The sequence below is a fragment of the Lipophrys pholis genome, assembly GCF_963383615.2.
Source record: "Lipophrys pholis genome assembly, chromosome: 10".
In the NCBI taxonomy this organism is placed as follows: domain Eukaryota; kingdom Metazoa; phylum Chordata; class Actinopteri; order Blenniiformes; family Blenniidae; genus Lipophrys; species Lipophrys pholis.
In genome coordinates this window covers 10,909,303-10,928,098 of record NC_137640.1, presented here as the reverse complement: position 1 = coordinate 10,928,098, position 18,796 = coordinate 10,909,303, and the positions used below count along the sequence as shown (strand labels likewise).

The window sequence follows — 18,796 nt, the reverse complement described above, 5'->3', positions numbered from 1 at the left end:
TCAAGTTACCATCTTGCCTTAAAAGTTGTGGTTATTTACAGAAAGTCCAAGTGCTTTCCCGGTGTTTAATGTCAGACGCATACAAAAGAGGAAAAGAACACGTTTGTCAGTCTGTATCTTGATCTGACTCGGGTTTACATCTGTGTCAGAATGTTTTGCATCAAGTTCTGCATATCTCTTGAGTATCTGTTTGCCAATTCTACTCCATGATGAAATTTTAGAGAAATAATGGGGAAACTGATGGTACAGCGACGTCGTTTGGCCCAGAACACAACTGGCGGTTTTTTTGACACGACAACACATACATACATACAAACATATATATATATATACATAAATACACGTGAACAAAAACGCAACCTTTACTCTCTTTAACTCTTTAACTATTGAAACAACAGTTTATTTTTTTTAGAGAAATAATGAGATACACAGACGGTCTCACTGAGTGCAGTCATCACAAGTCCCTTTGTTCATTTGATTTGATTTGACTTGATTTGATGAACGTAATAAATAAAATAACTAAATCATGCGTACAATGAATGCACTGAAGTGAAACTTAACATGTTCAAAAAGGAGTAGGAAGAAGCAAACGCTTATAAAAATCCTGTCCACTCTCCAGTCGGCCTACTTGCATTAAGTTTGTTTTTTTTCTAACCAATCACATACTCATAAACATCATAAACTTAAATAACCACAAAACAATGCAAAGAAAGCAACCAACCAGCAAGCTAAATAAACAGATAAATAAACAGCATGTAAAAATAAAAATACTTCTTCTCTGTACTTTGTACACCATTTGCTTGTACTGCTGTTTTGAAATACTTCACAAGTTAGTCTGACTGTCTGATACACAGAGTACTGTCAGCATAACTCTAGAGTTAAACGATGTGGTTGTACGCAAGACTTTATGTATTTTAGCATTAAGGGTTATCGTTGAAACTCAGTCATGTAAGATAATCCTTCGTTTTTGACAATGGGAAAGTCAGATTTGCCTCTCTCAAGCTTCTTTGTAGATTGACTGTACGGTTAGTTGTTACAATTTGCTAAGGAGGAACTGATGCTCCAGAAAAATGCTGAAATGACAAGAACAGAATTGTTTGATAATGTGTCTTTTCAGACTCGGCTCGACTCCCCTTAAAACTTCAAGCTGTCACATACTAATGCCGACGCGCAACTTGATTGAACTCTAAATGCTGAAATGCTTCTCTGAGTGTAACATTTATTTCAGGCGTCCTCGAACATGTGGAATGCGCACGTCAGAACATAATACTGTGTTTCACATTGTATGAGACGGGCTTGTGGTGGGCCCACATTTCCATGGTGGGTCCACATTTCCATGGTGGACTCACATGCTGTCTGTGCAAGAAAAAAAACAAGGGAAACTTTGCAATGTGGAAAAATGATTTGTACAGATATTACACATATGGTGGATATTCTTCAACGCTTCACTCGAGCCCGAGGACATGATTACCCCCTTGACGTAATGATTAAATAATGAACCATCAGTCTGACTTTCATATTTGTAGTTACATGCTTCAGGCAGAATTCATGAGAGGACCAGGCGCATCCATTCATTCCTGTCACAGTTTTCATTTACAGATGAGTCTTTCCCACTGTGTTCTCTGCTCCTGGGGGGGGGGGGGGGGTTTCTCCATGCTGCTGTTCACTTGGGAGATATGATCGCAAACAATGCGTATATGAATAAAACAAAGTACCAGAAAACCCACTTCATCGTCAAAGAAAGCCGAACTCACCAGTCTGCAGTGGCAAGACCTTAACGTTGACCGCTCTTGCATCACGGAACAGTTTAATGGCGTGAATGACGTCAAATCCATCATTTTCTTTAGAAGAAATGGCCTGTTTATAATGCCTGCAGTGCACGTTCTATGTTCTCGCTCCTGTACTCCAGGGGATCCAACACTTTGTCATGTGTCATGGAAGATGATTTGCCCCTTATCAAAGCGGTTTCATCATTCATGCTGTTCACTAGACTATAGAGTGGCTCGTGAATGCGCGGGGACACTCCATAATCTTTGGCTGCAATTAAAAAAAAAAAAAAAAAAAACTGGATTATTTTCCCAAAGCACTGAAAGAGTTAATGAAAGGTTGTTCTTGCAGAATATTTATATCCTTTTTTATTCCCTAATTGGTGATGCATAAGCATTTCCATGGTGGACTCACATGTTATACACGTAAAAAAAAAGCGAAAAAAAAAAAGTTGTATGTTCACTGTAAAAAAAAGCACTAATTTGGAGAATGAAAGGGGAAAATTCAATTATACAGGGATTATGTTGCAATAGTTTGCGAAGGAGCCTGTACCCTCCTCTAACCAGCACCTCAGACACCTTCCCATTTACTGAGACTGCAATCATCGTGTTTCAAGTTTCGTTTTTTGTTCTGTTTTTTAAACACTAGCAACATGGTACCGTGATTCTGTTCAGAAGTTACACATCCTTTCAAACGTGTGGTTGGTGTTGTATAAAACATATCAGTTATGCATGTTACCTTTTTCTGATCAATTCAGTAGAGTCAAAAAAAAAAATGATTTCAAACATTACTGAGGCCCACCTTAATATTGCAACCACCAACTACCAACCCTGAAACCAATTTTGGCTCAAGCGGTGGAAAAGCGCTATGAGTGAAACCCATTCCATTTAGATGCTACACATATGGTGGGCGTGGTACAACTTATCTCCATAACCAGAGGACAACATTTTATTACAGTCAGTTGGACTTGGGAGCAAACAAGAATTACATTACAGCTATTGCACACGAAGTGACTATAGGGTAAATGAGGTCAGTAAGTAGCTTCTGGCACAAGTTATGTAAGAGAGCCCAGCCATGAGAAAGTCTGTTCTACAATCACTTTAACATTGTGGCGTCAGCATTTATGCAAATGACGACAACTTCAATCCCAAATTTTAGAAAAGTGACTCACTGTTGGTCATAGGTTTGCATGTTCTCCCTGCATGTGCGTTGGCCTTCTTCCCACAGTCCTGAAACATTCTGTGAGGTTAATTGTCGACCCTATATTGCTCCTGAATTCCAGAATTCCCCACCAGTATTAATTCATCTGTGTGTTTGTATGTAATTGTATTCTTTTCTATGGAAGAGCTTATGTACATTGCTGTGCAGGAATATCAGGTGTTGCAAAACAAGAATGCTGTCAAGAATGGACTTGTTTATAGTTTATTACTTCATCAGTGTCAAATGTGAATGTCAAATAAATATACAAGGAAGTCGGTAATTGACTCCTCTTTGCTCTCCAAACAGCATTACCCCTCCAGCTTTTGAATCTCTGCACCTTGGGATGTCTGCAGTTGTTTTGGAAAGTGTTTCAGCCCTTCTCTAACTATTTTAAAGTGGCAATGTCTCATATGCATATTGGGTCAGTTTTTTGGGGGGAATGTGAAACCATAGTGGCCGACTTGGTACAGTGTCTTTTCTATGAATTCCTGCTTTTTTGTATCTGATTATCAGGTGGGTTTTTCTGGTTTCGATTTGCTTATGTTTTACTTTAAAGTAACATTTGTTGGTTGATTAAGGATTAAGGAAACACTTAAGGGGAATTTGAACCTGGGGTTCTATGGGGGAGTTAATCATGATAACATCAGTGGTTCTCACATTTTTCAGTGTGCACCACCTAAACAACATTGAGCTCTCCACCATTATGTGTGACCCGAACATACAGTAGCGGAGGCTTAACCTATTGGTTATGGGACTATTACTTATCTACTTAGTTTAAACATACATTTCATATGTTTTACATTTTTAAGTTTTTGATCATTTAATCCATTTAAAAAAAAAAAAAAAAATGTGTTAAGGAATATTTATGCCACATACCACTGGTGGTGCCAAACTGTTTAGGAATTTGGAAGTTTGACATTGGCTCTCAAAATTCTGTGTACCACCTGAAGAATCACAGATCTAGATAATCATATTTTATGACATATTTATGTTGTAAAAACTTGGTTGTCCTGATATGTTACATAACTAGTGTTCTCGCGGCTGTTCTTTGGCCAACCAACTTTCTGCATAACAGATATTGACACAACTTGATGCAGAAGCAGTTGGATATAAGTGGTAAAAAAATCATGAATGGCAGAGAACTGGAGGGGGTCTGTGCTGACCTGCAACACCCGTGTACAGAGCACTAGGTGGTTTACACAATTTGAGTGGTGTGTGAGCAGGTACTCTGTAAATTCCGGGGCCTTGAGAATTCTCCTTCGATCTTGTGTATTAGATTTGTATCTATGTTTAGATCAGGCTCAAAGATGGTTTATGTTGCCGTTTAGGAAATCACAATAAACTACTGCTTTTGTACCCGACTGTGTTTAACACCAGTGGGTTATGTAGCATCGGGCGAAGTATCTTTACAAAGAGCAGTGTTTCATATTCTGAAATTCATTGATCAGAATGAAGACATTTCCAAACCACAAAAAAATCCACATGCGCTTGTTATGAGGTATTTGGTTCTTTTTTTATTCTTTGGAATCAAAAACATTTAACACATCATTTCCATTGTTAATATCTGGAAGCACCAAACAAAGGCAGCATGGCTAAAGTTGTTTGACTCATATTTGTATATGAATTATTATTCGATCGTGTGTGGCAGCTGGTGATGTAGCTCTTTAGGTTGACATCACAAGATAATGATCTGCTTACACTCGAAGATTTAGGACTGATATATGAAGTTCCACAGCATGTTAGTTTTAGGTGCAACATCTGTATACATACAGTGGACCTTTAGAATGATATGAACGTCAAAAAAATCTGTTAAACATTTTTTACCAAGTCTGTTATAATTAAAGAATCTGGACATTCATATAGAGCTTTCTGCAGCACTCCAATCAGGTCAAGCAAGCTGAGCAATATTACGGAATGTTAGTGGCCTAATTGGAGTTTATTGTATTTCGAATCCAGTCTGCAAAAGATGATACACGTGTGTAGACATCTGGGGTACTGGGGTCTCCACATCTGCGTCCGGAGAAGGAGACCACACCTGCTGCAGCTCCATCACACAACAACGGACCGCCTGAATCCCCCTTTAAGATGGAAGGTAGGAGACGCCAAACAGTTATTAAGCACACTGCCACTTTGATTGCTGCTTGTGTTGTCCGGTCGGTCCGGCCACTTTTCTTACCGAACAGAAGCCTTGTAACAGGCGGCCCCCCACGCCACAGACCATAGATCTGGCGATGGGAACACGTCCTCGACCCCATCTCCTTCGACATGCCCGATCCGATAGGGTGGTGACGTTGACTTCTTGGAGCGTGTTAGGCAGGGTGTTGTTATCGCCTATATCCCCCCATCCCGCTGTGAGGCACTGACTCGCTGTGCTCAGCCGGCCAGTTTTCAGAGCGATCAGCTGCACTGCTCCGGTCAGTTGGGCCCTGCGGTTCAGCTGAGGTAAAACATTAATGGTATTAGATGTATAGTGTTAGTTCCTTTTTTTTATTGCATATATTTTTTTTTTTTGCAAAGTAGTTGTAATAATGAGTCTTTTTTTTTTTTTTTGTATTTGGAGCTTTAAATTTCCATAAACAATATTCAAAGCTATCTTCACCTGTAGGAGCATGATATCGTTCTGATGTCCATCATAGTTTGGGTGAGGAATTGATCTGATGGCTCGAAACTCCTGCTTTGTCGACTCGTTCGCTGTCAGAGAGTCTACTCCGAGCACAACAGTGTATGGTCTGCAAACCACAGAAATAGTACATAAAATAAACTCCAACACAATCACTGATCATCTTCTCTCTTCACCTGTGCACTCAGATTGGTATTTAAAAAAAGTGTCAAGCTTTAGGCCACTTGTATCCCTTCTTTTTGTTCCTCTATGATCCTCGATATGCAGAGTTATGCTTATCGTACAGTCGCTCAACGTAAATTCTTTTCTGTGCTATTTTCCATTCGTGCATTGTTTCGTAAACAAATATATCATCTCTGGGTCTAAGAACAATCTTTTTGGTAACAATTGATAGAACATTTCTTTTCATTTAATCCGAATTCACAAGAAAAATAATACAACCAGATATTATGCTATTATGTAGTTTGTGTGTTTAAACACATTTTCTCGCAAAATCTCTAAATTCCGGTAAGTGTTTTCAACATATAGAAGCAAATAGCGCAAAAACGTTGATTATGGCTGTGAAATGATTTTGCAAATTCTTACATAGGTATCTCGCAGTGTGCAGCTGTGAGTACGAAGTCCTCTCGAATTAAAGCTCCTCCACAGATGTGGCGGCCTCGGGCTTGAAGGGAGGCCATGTAAGGGCGAGAGTGGCTGGCAGCATCTCTCCCTCCAACAATATGTGTACCATCAGCTCCTAGAACAATGGGGGGGAAAAGCATTGTTATTTAATGGGGCACTTCAAATAAACAAGACAAAATAGTAAAATGAACACTTATTTGTCTACTTTTTGTTTATCGTCATATTGCTGCATCGCTTACCCCAGAGGAGGAAGAGGGGCAGAAGTAGAAGGCTGACTGTCATTTTCTCTAATGAAAGCAACACTTCCCTATCCTTGATATATATGGGTTGTTGTTTTCTTTCTGGAAATGTATTGCTTATTTTGTGGTATTTATTGCTGCAGTGTATTTGCCAACATTCTCTTTTGTGAAGCCCTGGGCAAAGTTGCGGAAAACACAGTGCAACGTTTTCATGGCTGTTGCAAGAGAACGGCCACATTTAGAAGGTGTAATGACTTAGAAAGAGGCACAAAGTGTCCGTGAAGCTAAGTATGTAATATAAGTTTCCTCTAAATTGTGTCTTTTCATCCAGTTAAAGAAATACATTTGTAATATATACATTTGAGTTGCCAAGAAAAACCTGGTGGCAGTTGGAGAAAGAACCTGTCGTCTGTTTGTGCAGGATATCTATACATTTTCATGAGTTCTCACTTTTCTTCGGGATTTAGTCACAACTTTACTTCTTAAATACAGTTAGAGCAAAGCATTATGTAAGAGTGTTTTATTGAGCGGGTTTTCTCCCTGAGAACTTTGGCAGTCCGTTGAACATGTCCACATACTGTACATACTGGTTACATCTCGGTGTCACAAAAATGTTTCTTCAAAAAAACAACACCAACAGTCACACTGAATTGTAAATTTTACTTTTGCTCAGACACATATCTGAGGTGCATTGCAGTTCAAACCCAAACTCGATGAAAATCCATCGCCGGGTGATTCGACAGTGACCGAAAGGAGATATAATTCAGTGTGTTTGTGTGGATAGTCTGTCCGTGTAAATGGAATGGCAGAAAAGGATGGAACTTGCACACTGTTTTAAGACATTTTCCTCTTTTCTGGTTGATTGCATCAGTATTCTGTTATTGAAAAACCTGTGAAGCAAGAACGTGGCTTTGCCTAATGTAACGTATCACAACTTCAAGGGCAACTGATTTAGTTTGAAGCGTGTTACCAGTGGTTTGTTTTCAGAGGAAACACAATGCAAATACATATTGCTTGTTGTTATAGCTAATAGGCCAAATCTTATGTGTCTTATCCGTCCAGATGTCAAAGCTGAGGAGGCGTTTTAAACTGTCTCTACTCTGGAAGCTGTTTATAGAGGAAAACCCTGTTTTCGGGTTCTAAAAAGTGAACCAACATTCCACAGGCCACAATCAACAACTCAATCAACAATTTGCGTTAGGCAAATGGTGGTCACATCTGGGGGGGGGGGGGGTTCAGAGGGGCCTTTTATTGTGGCCACCCTAAAACACACCTGTGCAATATTCATTCTGTCTAATCAGCACCTTGATATGCCACACCTCTGAGGTGGGATGGATTATCTCGGCAAAGGAGAGGTGCTCACTGACACAGATTGAGACAAATCTGTCAGCAATATTTGAGAGAAATAGGCCTTTTGCATACATAGAAAAAGTCTTAGATCTTTGAGTTCAGCTCATCAAAAATAGGAGCAAAAACAAAAGTGTTGCGTTTATATTTTTTTGTTCTGCATATTTGGATGTCCAACTGATTAACCCAAGGTGCACCAACAGATGAAGAAGCAAAAAACATTTCCAAACTGTGCGTGAATCCAGTCAAACAGTCAGCTTGTCTTCTGTGTGCGCTTTTCTTTGTTAGCAGGTATAATCTGCATCTGTATCCTCGTGATCTAAAGTCACATCAATGTTCGATTAGCTATTTCTGTGTTTTACACATTACACATTATGCCATTCGAAATATACTTTTGGTTTAAACCTTTGTACACAACACTTTCCAAGCTTTAATTTGGTTCTTTTTGGACCTTTACTCTTCCGTCATTCAGAAATCAAGCGACGCTTCTGGATTTATTACTGAAGAACAGTTCAATTTGATGAACAGATGAGTTATTGATAAAAGTGCACCGTAGAAACTTTAGCTTGACAAATGGATTTTGTGGTTGCATTTTTTTATTTTTTGGGTCGAACAGCCAACTCCTTTCAAATTCAGTGACAAACCACATGAAGCAATGGCATACACCATTTTTAAACCATGCACAGTTATGAAACTGGACAGTACTATTTGATTGGCTGGCACTTGATACTGAGTGTCTATTCATTGCTTAAAGCAGAGATGCCCAGTACATCAATCGCGATTGACCAGGTCCAGTAATTCCCGATCAGGGGGACCTGGCCGCCGCAGGAGATGCCAAAGATTCATAGGGGGTTGTAAAGCCCTCTCTATGTTAAGCGGTATAACATTTTTTACTATGTTGTGAGAATAGGCAAGTTAGCATTGAATTCATTGACGTCACAAAACTACTAAGCATTACATTATTGTTACAGGTGTATTATTTATCTTTTAAATATCTAACAATACATTTCTATGCTGGAGCAGCGGTTGGTGCTCTTATAGTGAGATGGTCATGAGTTTTAAAACCAACCAGGACATTCTGTGTGAAGTTCACATGTTCTATGTGTGGGCTGTTTTCCTCCCACAGTCCAAAAATATGCATGTGCTTTTAACTGGTGATCCAAATTTACCTCGAGATGTGAATGTGGGTGTGTTTGTGTGGTTGTGTGTATTTGCCCTTTGATGGACTGTAAAGCATCCAGGGTGTATTATGCTTTCACCCATAGTTAGCTGGGATTGGATCCAGTGCCCTACAACCCTGCACAGGATGAATCAATATAGTAAATGAAAATGTTTGCATGGGATGGATAAATTAGGTCTTTAAAGTTTTCAATTTCGAAAGGATATGGACGTGTCCAACGTTCATATCTGATCTGCAGTAAACACACAGGGACGCTAACGAGGCAAGCAGCAAAAGAATAAATGGCAGAGCGTGAAGACTCTAGGAGAAAGGTGGGAAAAAGAGTGTACCAAGAGAGTTACATAGAATATGGCTTAATAAAAAAACTTTTTTTTGCGGTAAAAAACTAGCAAACCAAAGTTTTCAAACGACAAACTGAAGTGGCACCAGACCACCAAACACCCTGAGACGTTGAGTAAACCCAAAGTTTATTCTCAGAAAAAGGAAGTCATCGTTAAACAATATAATAAGGAAACTGTATTTAACATGTAGTGTAGCATAAGGTTCCTTAATTTAATTTTTATTTTAATTATTTGTACATAGAATGGTGAGTGGTGGCGTTGCCTAAGTTTACAATCGTAAAAATTTGAGTCTCACGGGAAACACAGGTTAATAAAAAACACTCTGTCCATGACTGGAACCACGAACGTTACTGCTGTGATACAAGAGTTCAAACTCTGCACACTCTGCATGCTCACCAGAGTGTGGTGGTTGCATGCACATTATGTGTGTCAACAGAAGTGCAGCAGTTGTGTTTTCTGTATTTGAAATGATTGCTTCAAATTCAGACAAAAACAACCAGACATGAAACGCCACCCAATGAGCAATTGAAAAATAGCTGTAATGGTAAGTGGGATAATAAGTTATCGTCGTGTTCCTTTTGAATTCGCCACATACACCATGATTCAGTGAGCCATAGTGATAACACTGCTTACTGAGTTTTCAATAGCTAAGCCAATCCTGACGTTATCCAAGTGTGACAGTAGATATGAGATAGAACATGACAGAGATAAAGGATATCTTTGCTATCACCAATTGCCAATTTATTTTACAGTCTTTAGCAACTGCACATACTTCAGACAGATGATAATTTGACGGTAAAAACACAATAAATCTATTATGAATTTCACCTTTGTTATCTGAAAAGTCACTGGCAGTCATGGAATGAGTTCCGAAGTCTGTTTTTCTTGAATGTAGAGTCGTTCGGTGATCATTAATGATGAAACAATCCTCAACTCTTTGTGGATAAGATCAGGCAGTAATCAAAGTCCTGACCATGTACAATTGACTCATGTCAGTCAAGGTTGTGCTCGTCAATGTGCTTGAAACTTCAGCAGTAACTAACAGCCTGTTTCTGTTTTTGTTGAATACATATTAGGAAACATTTACAAAAGGAGTATAATAAAACTATATGCTCAGAGATGTGGGTTATTTGCATTGCCGTACAAACTCAACATTCTTTCAACAATATCTTTTGAACTTTATGATCTGCTAGTTATTTTTTTTATAATTAAATTAGCCTCTAAATTAGAATAGATTAGAATAAAGATAATAATGATAATAGAAAATAGAAAAGAAGAGCAAAGAAGAAGAATAAAGAATAAAAATACCAGAAAGACATAACAACCAATATTTACAAGGAGGAATTATAGAGTCTGACTGCTCACAGGAATGAAGGATCTCCTGTGACTCTCTGTGCTGCACTTTGGTGGTTTGGGTCTGTTGGAAGGTTCTCCTGCTCCTGACCAACACATCATGGAGGGGTCAGGGACATCGTTCAGGATGGAGTTCAGTTTGCACCAGATCTTCCTCTCTGAGATCATCTGCACAGAGTTCATCCCCACCCCCACCACGGCACTGGCCTTTCTGATGAGTTTGTTGAGCCAGTTAATGTCGGCCCCAGCATGCAACAACACGGAGGACAGCTCTCGCCACCACAGACTCATAGAACAACCCAACCCTAACCCTAACCCTAACCCGAACCCGAACCCGAACCCGAACCCGAACCCGAACCCGAACCCGAACCCGAACCCGAACCCGAACCCGAACCCGAACCCGAACCCTAACCCTAACCCTAACCCTAACTCTCGATGTGAGAGTGTGGTTTTCTGACTTTGTGACGGACTGATGACTTGCCCAGGGTGTATCCTTCCCGCGCCCATCGTAAACTGGGTTTGGCTCCAGTAGACCGCAACCCTGCACAGCATAAAGCGGTATGGAGGCTGGATGGATGAATTAATAAGATATTTTCTCTCGATGGGGAAAGAATGCTGATATGAGATCTGGAACATAATCCTTTAACTGCTGCCGATCAACGGTAATCAATCTACTTTGCTGGAGGCAGATATTTGTAAATTTGATTCTAATGGAATCAGTACCTGGTGTCCATGGCAGGTTACATAAAGTAGGTGTATTCCCTTCTTTCCTGAGTCTGTTTCATCATGTAAAATAAAACACGATTAGTATAGATTAAAAATTATAAATTTTTAATCTTTATTAATTGTGTTTTATTTTTGTAGTTAATTAATCCACAACAACCCTGTGACACCCCTGTGATTATTCTGATTAAACATTTTAATCTTTGAGCAGCACAGGGTTCCTGGTGATTTCTGAGTCATGATGTTGAAAATGAAGCTCAAGCTGAGATACGGTCCATTGTTTAATGTCTGCTATACTTTGCATCACTATGCTCCATCTGAAAAAAAAATCGTTACTGCTCAGGTTCACACTTAACCACAACAGTTGTATCTGTTGAAATAGTTGAACAAGTTTAACAACTCAATTTATGACTGAATGTCAGTGGACACACAGCTTCCTCTGATATGGCTAAACAGCGGAGTCATGAAAAATTGTAAACTCTTGCTCTCCCTGCTGGATATCAGGCAGTACTGACTAGGCAGTGACACACACACACACACACACACACACACACACACACACACACACACACACACACACACACACACACACACACACACACACACACACACACACACACACACACACACACACACACACACACACACACACACACACACACACACAGTGATTTCAAAATGAATGTCCATTCTTGCAATGTGTATTTCAGTTTTTCAGCAAACTGAAGGTCAGGTGGGCTTGCTTCCGTGTTCGTGCACACTGCTGAAATCATGCTTAACTGAATTGTGACGCCACCAGTGGTAGCAGAGGTGAAACCAGACAATGGGGTTTTGCTCACTCCTCCAGTTTTCACAGGTTTTGTTGATCTTAAAGACTGACGGGGGAGGAGGTGGACTTGATGTCACCGGAAACCAAAGAATAACTGCGCAGTGCTCTTGTCACCTCTCACCCCCGAATATGGAAACGTTCAGTTTAGTCTTTCCTATAAGCATCATGCAAGCCCTGCACAAGTTTCTGCTGTTACAGGTTCTGACTTCTCTCGGACTGCAAAGTAAACACGATCTGCTACTTCACAGTGCTGCATGCATATGAGAAGTTTACCTTCTTCTCTTTGGTTGTTTTCAGCTCTTGGGAGTGAAATCATACAAAGGAAAAATTAAACAACAAACAAAAACCCAATGCTGTGTGTGTGTGTGTGTGTGTGTGTGTGTGTGTGTGTGTGTGTGTGTGTGTGTGTGTGTGTGTGTGTGTGTGTGTGTGTGTGTGTGTGTGTGTGTGTGTGTGTGTGTGTGTGTGTGTGTGTGTGTGAGAGATCATACAGTCAAGTGACATCATATACAAAGAAGACTAAATAGATCAATGATCATTTGTTTACTAATCTCCACCACTCAACCTGATTTAATAATATAATTGACAGAAATAATAAAAAAAAATTTAATTTTAGATTTCTAAAGCATTGCAGTACAGTAAAGTAACAACAAAGTCTGAACAAGGCACAGCGTGGCTCTGTAGGAATTGCTTGTTAAAAAAGTGTGGCTGTCAAATCACGATGTAAAAATAAATCTTTTGTGGCATGTATTGCTTCTTGGTCAATTCATTTTATTGTTCAGCCACAAACGTATCCCTTTTCTGTTGAATTATGCATACAAGCCATGTGAGGTACATTTGCAATGGCTAAGTAATCAAAGCCCATTAAATTACATAAATTAGATATTACTAGTGTGAAAGTCTTTGTATAAATGCTTAATCATACTGATGTGCTATTCCCATTGTGTCATTGTGATGGAATTAAGTCAGACATACTGTGCATAAACATCCTCTTTGTGCTGTTCTTATTAAGATGTCTCAATTTTCGACTTCATTTTAATTGATGTTTCTTTTGTTTGTATTTTGTTTGTATTACGTCTGCCTGTTATCCTGTATGTAGACACACAGAGCTAACAAAAGAAACAGCAACAAAACAGACTGTGGTTCCAGACATATCTGATAGAACCCACACATTTCTTTACAGACAAGAGCGTTGATGTTCCTACGCTGCAGGTATGACACTTGACACCGTTTTTTGTTGTTGTTTTTATTTGAATTTTTCATTGGACAACTGTTAAAATGAGCATATTTACAGTGTTTTGTTTTTATAGCCCACAAAACATGCAGAAAGAACCATTTCATTCCTTTATTAACTGATCTTTAATCTTAAAACTCGTAAAAAGAATAAAATCAAAAAAATCAAAATAACATTCAAAAAAAGATTAACATTTTCCTTTTTTTAAATTTTTTTTTTTAGGGTAAATATATTCCAATGAACAAACATTTCTTTGGCTCAGCAGAACAGATGAAGCAAAGCGATACGTTCACAACATTTCAGTCCACTCAGCATTTCTTTTTTCGGAGAATCTCTCTGATCCAGGGAAGGAATTTGGACACATCTGTGTAGATGTTAGGTACATCTGGGTAGTCACAGATGTTGTTGTTGTTGAAAGAAACCACACCCACTGCTACATTCTTGCCACACACCAGTGGGCCACCAGAATCACCCTGTAAAGCAGGAAACAAAAATCATTGATAACCCGATTGACCAAGTGTTTGTACCATATTTTCAGTAAAACGGCAGTAAAAGAAAAGAAAAGAAAAGAAAATACCTGACAGAATCCTTTTATGGTGCCATATCCACCTGCACAGGTAACGTTAGGTGGGAGTTTGTTCTTCCACAACTTCTGACATGTTTTCATGTCAATGACAGGAACATCGGTCACTTGCAGCTTGTCTGTGGCCTTCTCACGTGTTTCTGTCCTCCCCCATCCTGCCACGCTGCACTTTTTAAATGCTTCTGCGTTCATTTCAGGATTTGGAAGTTGAATGGGCTTAATGGGCTTCTTGCCAACAGAAGCTTTCCGAGACAGCTAGAAACAAAGGAAGAAAACACCTTTGCAATTATGCTGCGTTTTACTTTTTACGAAAAAATAAACATCTATTAACTTGGAAATGATGACATAACAATAGAATAATCAGGAAATAAACTGTATACAGCATTAAGACACAAATCTATAATCGTGACAGGCACACATGGACTCAAAAAATAATCAGAAATGTGCCCCTTTTTGTTAGTTCCGTACATTTATTTTGGCTTATATGTGGTCATCAGTAAACTTGAGAAAAGTATGCAGGTTGGATTCAACATTCACCATGTGCACAAAAGCTACAACCAAAAGGATATACTGTTTGCTTTTGATCTACTCAATCATTTTTTAGCAGCGTTTACATTTACCCTTTAATATTTTTACCTTGACTTGATGATGGCTGTCAGCCTAAATAATATGCAACTAGGTGTTTTACGTTGCAGTATAAGGCATACTGGATGGTTGTGGCCCTACTCTGTTCTGGATATTTAATGATTTGACACTTAACAGCCTTGTAAATAAGACTTGGTTTATTTTGTCCCACCTCACAGAGTGCAACATGAGTTTTAGTGATTATGGAATTGTTTCTTACATTGTACTCTGTGTAAAGGTGAGGTCCTTTGGCATGACTAAACCGTTTTCGTTTTGTAAGTATTCCTAAATTATTATCTAGATGCCAAAAAAAAAAGTGTTAAAATTACCGTATGTCCATTCAGGATTGAAATGAACTGAAATAAAGGTCAGACACTCCTACGGTTGGAAAATGGGGCAAATGAAGTATTTGGTTTGTGTTTTTTATATTCGGTTGAATTACAATTGATGAATAAAATATTCTCTAAAAATAGTGTGACCATTAAAAAGCCTGCATTTACCTTGAAATCTGAGAGTTAATTGTGACCAAACTTACTTTGAGGAGCATGATGTCGTTCCCAGATTCAATGTTCTTATATGAACGGGGCTTGCACTTCTGTATGCTGTATCTCATTGTGGCATTATTGATCTTCTTGAGATTGTGGGTACCCAGAACAACACTCAAAGGCTTTCTTCATGAAAACAAAGAATTTGACAGAATTAGTCGGGTTATATTAAGGGAAAAGAAAGGTTGCTAGAAGAGTAGTCACTCACAAGGTATCACAATGTGCAGCGGTCATTACAAAGTCTTCACTGATGAGGAATCCTCCACATATATGACCCGTGTTGTTTTGCACTGATGCCATATACAGCATCGAGTTTTTCTTGGCATTTTTCCCTTTGATGATTTCACTCCCGAGAGCTGAAAACAAAAAAAAAACAACAAAAGAGGAGAAGGTAAACTTATCATATGCATGCAGCACTGTGAAATAACAGATCACATTTACCTTGCAGTCCGAGAGAAGTCAGAACCTGTAACAGCAGAAACTTGTGCAGGGCTTGCATGATGCTTATAGGACTGACTGATTTTAACGTTTCCTTGTTGAGGGGTGAGGCGACCACCTTTCCGAGCACTCTGCAGTTGTTCTTTGGTTTCTGTTGATTTCAAGAGCACTTCCTCCCCCGTCAGTCTTTAAGATCAACAAAACCTGTGAAAACTGGAGGAGTGAGCAAAACCTCATTGTCTGGTGTCACCTCTGCTACCACTGGTGGCGTCACAATTCAGTTAAGCATGATTTCAGCAGTGTGCACGAACACGGAAGCAAGCCCACCTGACCTTCAGTTTGCTGAAAAACTGAAATACTCAATGCAAGAATGGACATTCATTTTGAAATCACTGTGTGTGTGTGTGTGTGTGTGTGTGTGTGTGTGTGTGTGTGTGTGTGTGTGTGTGTGTGTGTGTGTGTGTGTGTGTGTGTGTGTGTGTGTGTGTGTGTGTGTGTGTGTGTGTGTGTGTGCGTATGTGTGTGTCACTGCTTAGTCAGTACAGCCTGATATCCAGCAGGGAGCGCAAGACTTTACAGTTAAAGTTTTAAAATGACTCCGCAGTTTAGCCATCAGAGGGCGCTGTGTCTCCATTGACGTTCTGTCACAAATTGAGTTGTTAAATGAAATCCTTCAAATTGCGTCTGACTGACTGTCAAAAACGAAATATATCCATGACCTACTTCAACAAACACAACTGTCGTGGTTAAGTGTGAACATGAGCAGTAAGGATATATTTGTTGTGCTGGAGCATAGTGATGAAAAGTACAACAGATATTATATAATGGACTCTATATCAGTTTGAGGTTCTCTGCATATAAATATTCCTCTGATTACTTTTGCATCAACACATCATCAGTAGAGTCAAACTAACTCATACCCAATGTGTAAATGTGCACTTCAAAAGTCTTTGATCTTCATTTTGTGGAAAATAATAACCTTTTTTTTAAATTATTGATATCAGCAGAAGAAAAAACTGATGGCGGTTCTTTTTATCAGAATGGATACCATTGAGGTTTATCTCTTTGTTTTGTCCATGTTTTTAATATGCAAGTCCACCTTGATGGCCAATATCATCATAAACAACAATTTAATGTTGTTCATTAAAGAATAACCATGTCCAGAATGTAAAGACAGAATGTAAAGTGTAGGTCAGGGGTGTTCAAACTGGCTCCTGGGGGGCCCTGGTCCTGCATTAATTAGGTTACTCCCCGCTGAAACACCCCTGATTTCAGTCAGGGTTTCATAATGGGTTTTCTATGGGGCTTGGTGATGATGTAATCAGGTGTGTTGAAGCAGGGACACATCTAAAACATCAAGACAGGGGCCCTCATCCACTGAGGTTGGAGACCGGTGGTGTAGTTGTGAGTGTTCACACGTCATGAATCTTGAGGCCATTTAAGGACCTTTCTTTGTGGAGCCTCTCCAACACGTTTGCATGTGGTTTTCTCCATGTACTCCAGTGAGGTGACTGTTGCATGTAGGTGTGAATTTGACTATGTCCTTCTGTGTTCTGTGCTGGATTGGTCACTTATCCAGGGTGTTCTCTGCCTTTGGCCATAGGCAACTGGAATAGCTTCCAGCACTTGCATCTTTAAGCCGGACAAATCACTATTTTAGATTTCAGGATGGTTTTCGACTTGATGTTCGGGACATCGTGAGGTGGGTCTGTCTGCTCTTAGGTAGACAGAACTTGCACTTTTTGAAGGTTCCTCCTTCAGTAGGTTTATGAGACTCGGTGTGCTCTTGTACTTTTTTCCTGTACAGTGTTATGTTTTGTCAAATCAGAGGATAGAGAGGGGTTCTACAAGCTTTTCTTAGGAGTAATCTGGACAAATAAAACAAATTGTTGTTAACCACAGAGTCATGTTCTCTCAAAATGATAAAAACTATTTTACAATGTTATAATCAGTATATTAACATAGGACGTCATTTTCTAAAGGTGTGCTAGAACTGTTTATTAATGTTCAAACAAACAGGATTTGCAGTTTAGTTATGACTTTGGCATACATTTGAATCTCTCCGCTGGTCCAGACTGTGCTGCGTCACTTGATTGCTCCTCGTGTACATTTCAGTGTTGCTGTTCCACATCGATAGAGCAGAACAAAAATAAACATAACGTACAGTTTGTTATTCTCGTTCCATAGTCTCAGCAAGGAATTGTTGAAGACTATGTTTCTGCACACTTGGTTGGATAAAGTGTCAGGTTTTTCAGCCAATGTAAATTTTTCCTATTCTTCCACATGATGACCGACCTTTAAAAAAAGAAACTGACATATATACAAATCAGGATTATTGTCCAATAATACAACCTGCTGAGTTTAATCCAAGGAAAACCTTCTCACCTGGCTTATATCAAAACCACTCCCTGTAAAACGAAAGAAGAAAAGAAAAAGGCAGATCTTGACATTGAGCATGAACGACTGTCCACGACCCACCTATTAATATGTGAAGGGAAGAAACTGCAGCGTTAAATAAATATCATCACGCATGCAGTGACAAAACACAGAGTTTTTCTGGTTTCCCTGGCATTAAAAATCCAATTTCAAACACAAGCAAGGCTTGAGGGGCAGGGTGGATAGACTTTGGCACTGCTCAGACTTTACATGAAGTGGCTCTGACTTTGGTCTTTTCCAGTCACTAAAAGCCAAAGACAACTTCGTGATGTTGACCGGGACTTTTGCCAACATGTGGCCTGCCTCAGATGACCAGACTCCACAGAGGGAGATCCTTAAGATTGCCACAGTTTTTTCAGTAATGCTTTTTGTACATTACTTATTCTCTACATTCTTAGATTTTTTTTAATTGTTGTGCATATCCCTATATTGTTACAGGCTGCCTATTACAGCTATTCTGTATGGGAAACCTTACCTGGTGCTACTAATTGTATTATGACCGGCTTTTCTAACCACAATTTTACCTTTATCGCCACAGGTCTGAGTCTGACTTCTCTCAATCTAAGAATAGAAACAATCTTATCTATGTGGGATCATTGTGTCACTGTTCCAGCTACATGCAGTCATACTGGACTCATGAATGAACGCTTGTATCTCCCTCGGCAGCGGCACCACTGCACGCACAGCAAACTGATGGTAAACTGAGAAAAGTT

The 18,796-nt window shown here is 39.4% G+C and overlaps 2 protein-coding genes across 2 annotated transcripts; both read right to left on the bottom strand.

Annotated features, from left to right (window-relative positions):
- Positions 1 to 4,460: 4,460 nt before the first annotated feature.
- On the bottom strand, positions 4,461 to 6,498 carry LOC308115809 (serine protease 57-like). The gene is made up of 5 exons (XM_080473588.1): positions 6,451 to 6,498; positions 6,173 to 6,326; positions 5,567 to 5,696; positions 5,144 to 5,404; positions 4,461 to 5,045 (listed from the first exon to the last, which is right to left on the bottom strand). The coding sequence occupies exons 1-5, from the start codon at positions 6,491 to 6,493 to the stop codon at positions 4,893 to 4,895; spliced, it is 741 nt and encodes a 246-aa protein (XP_080329714.1). The 5' UTR covers positions 6,494 to 6,498; the 3' UTR covers positions 4,461 to 4,892.
- Positions 6,499 to 13,475: 6,977 nt separating this feature from the next.
- On the bottom strand, positions 13,476 to 16,141 carry LOC308116090 (duodenase-1-like). The gene is made up of 5 exons (XM_080474079.1): positions 15,651 to 16,141; positions 15,418 to 15,565; positions 15,200 to 15,335; positions 14,035 to 14,295; positions 13,476 to 13,930 (listed from the first exon to the last, which is right to left on the bottom strand). Exons 1-5 carry the CDS (start codon positions 15,706 to 15,708, stop codon positions 13,766 to 13,768), a joined length of 768 nt encoding a protein of 255 aa, XP_080330205.1. The 5' UTR covers positions 15,709 to 16,141; the 3' UTR covers positions 13,476 to 13,765.
- Between the last annotated feature and the right edge of the window lie 2,655 nt (positions 16,142 to 18,796).

Bases quoted from the DNA above. Each gene is read 5' to 3' on its own strand.
- LOC308116090 (XM_080474079.1), bottom strand. From the start codon at position 15,708: ATGCAAGCCCTGCACAAGTTTCTGCTGTTACAGGTTCTGACTTCTCTC. The intron at 14,296-15,199 runs GTAAGTTTGGTC...CTTTGTTTCTAG, and splicing joins ACGACATCATGCTCCTCAAA to CTGTCTCGGAAAGCTTCTGT. The intron at 13,931-14,034 runs GTATTTTCTTTT...CCTGCTTTACAG, and splicing joins CCATAAAAGGATTCTGTCAG to GGTGATTCTGGTGGCCCACT.
- LOC308115809 (XM_080473588.1), bottom strand. From the start codon at position 6,493: ATGACAGTCAGCCTTCTACTTCTGCCCCTCTTCCTCCTCTGGG. The intron at 5,697-6,172 runs GTAAGAATTTGC...TGTGGTTTGCAG, and splicing joins GCACACTGCGAGATACCTAT to ACCATACACTGTTGTGCTCG. The intron at 5,405-5,566 runs GTGAAGATAGCT...GTTTTACCTCAG, and splicing joins ACGATATCATGCTCCTACAG to CTGAACCGCAGGGCCCAACT.